The sequence below is a fragment of the Pituophis catenifer genome, unplaced genomic scaffold (assembly GCF_029215685.1).
Source record: "Pituophis catenifer annectens isolate HBS135680 unplaced genomic scaffold, rPitCat1.0.hap2 SCAF_16, whole genome shotgun sequence".
NCBI lineage: Eukaryota > Metazoa > Chordata > Lepidosauria > Squamata > Colubridae > Pituophis > Pituophis catenifer.
This window is the reverse complement of record NW_027256896.1, coordinates 4,066,146-4,071,990: the sequence shown is the minus strand read 5'-3', so window position 1 is coordinate 4,071,990 and position 5,845 is coordinate 4,066,146. Positions and strand designations below refer to the sequence as shown.

The 5,845-nt window shown below is 43.8% G+C and overlaps 1 protein-coding gene across 1 annotated transcript; it reads right to left on the bottom strand.

Moving 5' to 3' along the window:
* Positions 1–792: 792 nt before the first annotated feature.
* On the bottom strand, positions 793–5,311 carry LOC139325120 (lipopolysaccharide-induced tumor necrosis factor-alpha factor homolog). Its single transcript, XM_070954857.1, has 4 exons — positions 5,062–5,311; positions 4,868–4,942; positions 2,374–2,533; positions 793–901 (listed from the first exon to the last, which is right to left on the bottom strand). The coding sequence occupies exons 1-4, from the start codon at positions 5,309–5,311 to the stop codon at positions 793–795; spliced, it is 594 nt and encodes a 197-aa protein (XP_070810958.1).
* Positions 5,312–5,845: the final 534 nt, after the last annotated feature.

Genomic DNA, 5,845 nt, shown 5'->3' with positions numbered 1-5,845 from the left:
ACATAAAGAATCAAAATTTTAACACTTAATCCCCCCAAACGAGCTGGAACAAACAGTTTTTCCAAATTCTGTATCAAATATAGGGGCAGGCAGGATAGTCTACATGGAGACAGTCCCAAAAAGTCAAGATGGCAACCATCACCATGCAACCAAAGCCCCGCCCTCTTTTTAAATGCATATTAAAATGGGCGGGGCTTTGATGACCTGGCCTTGGACTCCATCTTCACTGTTTGGGGACTCCTTCAGGCCAAGTAATGGAGAGATTTCTCAGAAGTTTCCTTTTATCCAACCAAGTGAAAGTTGGGTCAGGAGGAAAACAAAGAATTTCTCAGTCCAGCATGAAGTAAGAAGCATGTAAAAGTGCTTGGTAGGAGAAAAATGGTGCATTGATGCTTGGTAGGACATAAAATGGTGCATTGTTGACATGGTCCTCAGAGGAGATATGTGGTGACTGAAGCACAGATGGATTTGAGCAGCCTTGAGAAGGAAGCGTACCAAAAGATTCACAAAAGAAAAACCAAAACAAGAGTTAATTCACAAACCTCAAAATACCAGGAAAGTAATACAGAAAATCCTAAAGCAGATCCTTGACCGGCTGCAAGCCACTTCCCTGCTTAGGAGGCTGAAGGAGGCCAATATTGACCGGAGCCCAGCCGGTTTCACCACAGACTAGAGAGCCCATCCTGCATAGTGCAATCCAGTTCCAAATGTGTGAATCCATCCAAGTTGGAAACACCTTTGCTCCCCTTTGATTTCCAAGGAGACAGCTGGGTGGGCTGTTCTTCTAAGCAGCTAGATCCTTTTATACCGGTAGATGTGATATCGGCAACAGGGACAATAATGATCGACGTCCTTACAGCATTTGGACATGAAGGGGATGAGACAGCAGCCCAAGCAGCACCTGAGAGCCACATAAGAAAATAAAAAGACAGACCATGACTTGAAAAGGGTTTTCTTATGGCTTGACGTTATGCCAAGAAATTACATCAAGAAATCCATTTCAAAATTGCATAGACCAACCATTATCCATTCTGGCTCAGGCAATTCCTAATGATCCAGCAATATGAGAGTTGGAAAATACCCCAAAAAATGTCAAACTAATAATACAGAATTATTGGCCATCAACCAACCCCAGCAACTCTAGACCAGGGGTCTCCAAACTTGGCAACTTTCTTGTGAACTTCAACTCCCAGAATTCCTCAGCCGGCCATGTTGACTATGGAATTTTGGGAGTTGAAGTCCACAAGTCTTAAAGTAGCCAAGTTTGGAAGGCCCTGCTCTAGACCTTAGACAGCCTACTGCAGCTCAATGGATCCTCGGATTCCAAGTTTCCAGTCTTTGATTGCAGTCCCAGTCCTAGTTGGAGAAGGCAGTCTGAGATTTTATTGTAAAAATATGTCAAAATATGTCCTCTTGAAGAACTACCCGTTTTGTCAGCTTTATCTCTTATAGGCCAGTAAAGGTTAAGATAGGAACATTTGAAATGAAAATGTTAAGACGTCTACTCCCAGAATTCTGGGTGTTGGAGTCCCCCTATCTTAATGTTGCCAAGGTTGAGGAACACTGCTATAGATAGTAAGCTTCTTACAGCAGGAGTCTTCGTAAGGTTACACAAAAGCAAAAAGTGTTTCTCAACCTCCCAGAATTCCCCAGTCAACTTTAAGACATGTGAACTGAGTGGCTGAGGCGGAGAAACACTGAGCCAGGAGGACTAAAGTGGGGCCAAAGACATCTCCAGGTTCCAGTAGTGTCTGTAATAGGACCAAAACAGCTCCGCCCCCTTAAGTACCTGCATGCAAATATCACGGTGCAGGTTCCAAAGGGGTGGAGCTTGCCTCAAAATGGCGCACTGTTGTTTTTCTATTTGCACTCCTTGTGGGGCCTCATTACCTGCAATGAGGCCCCACAAACTCCCCAAAAGCCAAAAGAAAGCCCCAAGTCTATCCCACTGCACCAGCCTCCACCTGTGGCATCCCTTGGCTCCTCCCAAAGGAACTTCAGGATAACACTCAGCTCCCATAATGTTCCCGTCTCTGGCCTGAGGCCTCCATTTTATCCCTGAAGTCGTTTCTCAAGGCTAGAGGGGATTTAAAAAAAAAATCAAGGAGGCAGCCAGCATGATAGATGTGAAAAAGAGTGGGACTGAGGGTGCATGGGTGTGGATGTCATTTTGAGTTTTTTGGCCCTCCAGCCCTCCAACTCAATGGGGGAGAAAATGTTGGGTCTGAGTTTGTCTACTCTGATCTACTAATGAACTCCATGAATGTGTAGGAGGACAAATTGGGCGGTGGGGCTGGACTAGATGACTTACAAGATCCCTTCCAACTCTGTTAATCTATTAAAAATATAAAGTCACAAAGCATGGACACTCACCCCACCAAACACAGGCAGGTCGAGACGGCATAGGTTAGGCACCCCACACGGAAGACCACCTCGGTGGTGATGATCTGTCGGCAACAGGGGCAGATGGTGGATGCAGGTTTACTGGAGAAGATCCCTGCCACCACAACAGGTGGGGATGAGTCCATGCAGACTATGGGGCAGAGAGTGGGAGAGTCATCAATATACATTTCATTTCTTATATCCAGAGCTTTTAAATGTGGGCAGAAATCTCTTCTTGATAGCCATTTCCCTGCAGTTTGGCAGATCGAATCTCACCAGGCTCAAAGTTGACTCAGCCTTCCATCCTTCCGAGGTGGGTAAAATGAGGAGCCAGATTGTTGGGGGCAAGAGGCTGACTCTGTAAACTGCTTAGAGAGGGCTGTGAAGCCCTGTGAAGCGGTATATAAGTCTAAGCAACTGGAATCGTTAGGCAGGTGAGCAGGCAGCCTTGACTATTCAGCCGGTTTGCAGAACTCCACAAAGTTAACAAACAGTTCTTCTGAACCGATGCAAACTGGTTGAATAACATCACTGCGACCAGCCCATAAATCGAGACAGCTCAGCAAACTCCAGGAGGAATCAAAAACAAGCAAAAAGCTTGTTGAATGAGAATGAGGTTGAAAGCTTCTTTTTTTTTCCTGGGAAAGATGTCTTTGTGAAAAGATCTGGGAAGAAGCTTTTTCTCCATCCCTTTCCCCAACTTTTATCTTAGTCGGCCAATTTAAACCAGGGGTCTCCAACCTCAGCAACTTTACGACTTGTGGACTTCAACTCCCAGAATTCCTCAGCCAGCACATCTATATCTGCCCTTAAATACTTTCATAAAAGGCTTTTGATTAAAAAGAGCAAGTGTGATGCATCACTTCTATTTATGCAAATGCTTCTGGGCCTCCCAGAGACTCTGCCAGCACTCTTCAAATAGAAACACCTTGAAGGAGTTCAGTCTAGGAGTTTCTTGGAACACCAATAAAAGGCTCAACTTTGTCTCATACGTGTCCTTGTAATTAAATGGGTGCCCAGTCATTTGCTACACTCCTATTGCTAACAATTGCATGAGACTCTTCCTGGTCCATGGTCAGGATTCCAATCCTCCCCCTTGGGTCCTCTGCCTTCCAGCTTTAGATCCTTGAGAAAAATCTTCTTAAGAACCTTAAGCAGAAAATTCAGGGAAACATGGATATTTTTTTCTCCCCAGGCATCAGTCTAGTGTGAGAGCTTAGGTGTCCAGAATAAGCCATGATTGCATTTATAAACATAGATGTGAATACTGACAACCCATTTTGTCTATCTACAAATGGCCATAAATGAGGCCTCTTGTATTTCCAGCATTCTGGACTATCCCTCTGCCAATCTGTATCTCTATCTCTGTCCATCCATCCATCCATCCATTCATCCATCCATCCATATCTATCTATCTATCTATCTATCTATCTATCTATCTATCTATCTATCTCACTATCCATCCATCTTCTCTCTCTCTCTCACCCATCCATCCATCCATCCATCCATCTATCTATCCATCTTCTCTCTCTCTCTCTCACCTAACTGCCTCTCTCTATATCTATTATCCATCCATTCATCTATTCATCTTCTCTCTCTCTCGCCTACCTGTCTCTCTATATATCTATTATCGATCTATCTATCTATCGATCTATCTATCTATCGATCTATCTATCTATCATCTATCTATCCATCTGCTCTCTCTCTCTCGCCTACCTGTCTCTCTCTATATCTATTATCCATCCATCTATCTATCTATCTATCTATCTATCTATCTATCTATCTATCTATCTATCCCAAAGCCACTCAGTGTTATCACGGTTCAGTTCAAACCTGTTGTTCCTTATCAGACCCCCACATAAACAGCATCACTTAACTCACCAAGAGTTGAGATCTACAACTAGGTGTCATCAGCATTCTGTTGGCTATTTTGTGCAAAACCTAGCAGAAACCTTAACTCTTGGTGTTTGGGAACAGAGATATCAAAGAATGCTACTTGGACATCTAAGGCATCTTATTCCTCCCCAAGATTACAGGTAGTCCTCAATTTATGACTACCACTGACAAGAAGTTCCATTGCTAAGCAAGGACATTGTTAAGTGTGTCGGACCTGATTTTGCAACCTTTGTCACCATGGTTGTTAAGCAAATAACTGCAGTCCTTAAGCGAATCATGTGATTGCTAAGTGAGTCCAGCTCTCCCCATTGACTTCACTTATTGAAGTCTACTGGAAAAGTTGCAAATCACGACTTTTCGTGAGGTTGAGAAGATGCTGCAACCTCTGTAATTACATGCCAGTTGCCAAGTGCCCAAATTTGGATCACAGGAACATGGGAATGCTGTGGCGGTCATAAGTATGAGGATTGGTCATAAGTCACTTTCTTTAGTGCCATTGTAAGTTTGAATGGTCATTGAATGAATGGTTGTAGGTGGAGGACTGCCTGTATATGAATCAGTCTTCAGCATATAAGTTTCTGGTGCGTACCTGGTCCTAATGTGTCGCAAGGCACCTCTTCACAGCTATACGGAGGTGGAGTTGAAACATCATAGCAGCAAGCATCTGCATTGAGGAGGAAGGAAGGAAGAGAAGCATTGCAGAGGGTCTGAATCAATCCCCAAACCGAACCCTCTTTCTCCTTTGATCCAAACCTCAGCTTTGGAAATGCACTTGGCACATACCTGTGACGCGATAATGCTCAGTCTCCGAAGCATTAGGGGCGTATGGATCTGATGTGTACTGTTTATAGCTTTGTGATTCTGAGCTGTAGGCTTGTGGGGCATACATCTGTGGATTGTAGGACTGTGATGTGTAGGCCTCTGGGGTGTAGGAAGCAGAGTATCCTGGAGCGTAAGGTTCCTGGGGCACGGACAACGTCACCATGGGAACGGAGATTTTCTCCTTCTCCTGGGACATCTTTATTCCAGACATCTGAGAGAGATGGACAGTTCAAAAATATGATAGACAGTGGGGCAGATAAACAAATAAATCTCTTCCTACAAAGGAAAACAAGCAAGTCAGAGGGCAAATGTCTCATTTTCCACGGGTTAGCCATTTCTGGTGTTGGAAGCAATACGAACAACAGGGTTAAGTTTGCATTTTAACTCTCCTGTTCTCACACAGTTTCATTGGAGGTATCTCTAGCAAATTATTAAAGAAGCTAACACACTTAAATTTTGGCCTGAATATAGCTTACTCCACACCAAGCTACAAAGATCAATCCAACTGGATGTTGTAAGATCCTTGTTTGCCAGGCCAGGCCTCATAAAGTCTTTTGCCTTGTTAAACAGAGTTCATATCACTTTATAAATCCTTGGTAAGGCCACACCTGGAATATTGCATCCAGTTTTGGTCACCACATTACAAACAGATGTTGAGACTTGGGGAAATGTTCAGAGAAGAGGAACAAAGATGATTAGAGGGCTGGAGGCTAAAACATATGAAGGTTGGTTTCAGGAACTGGAT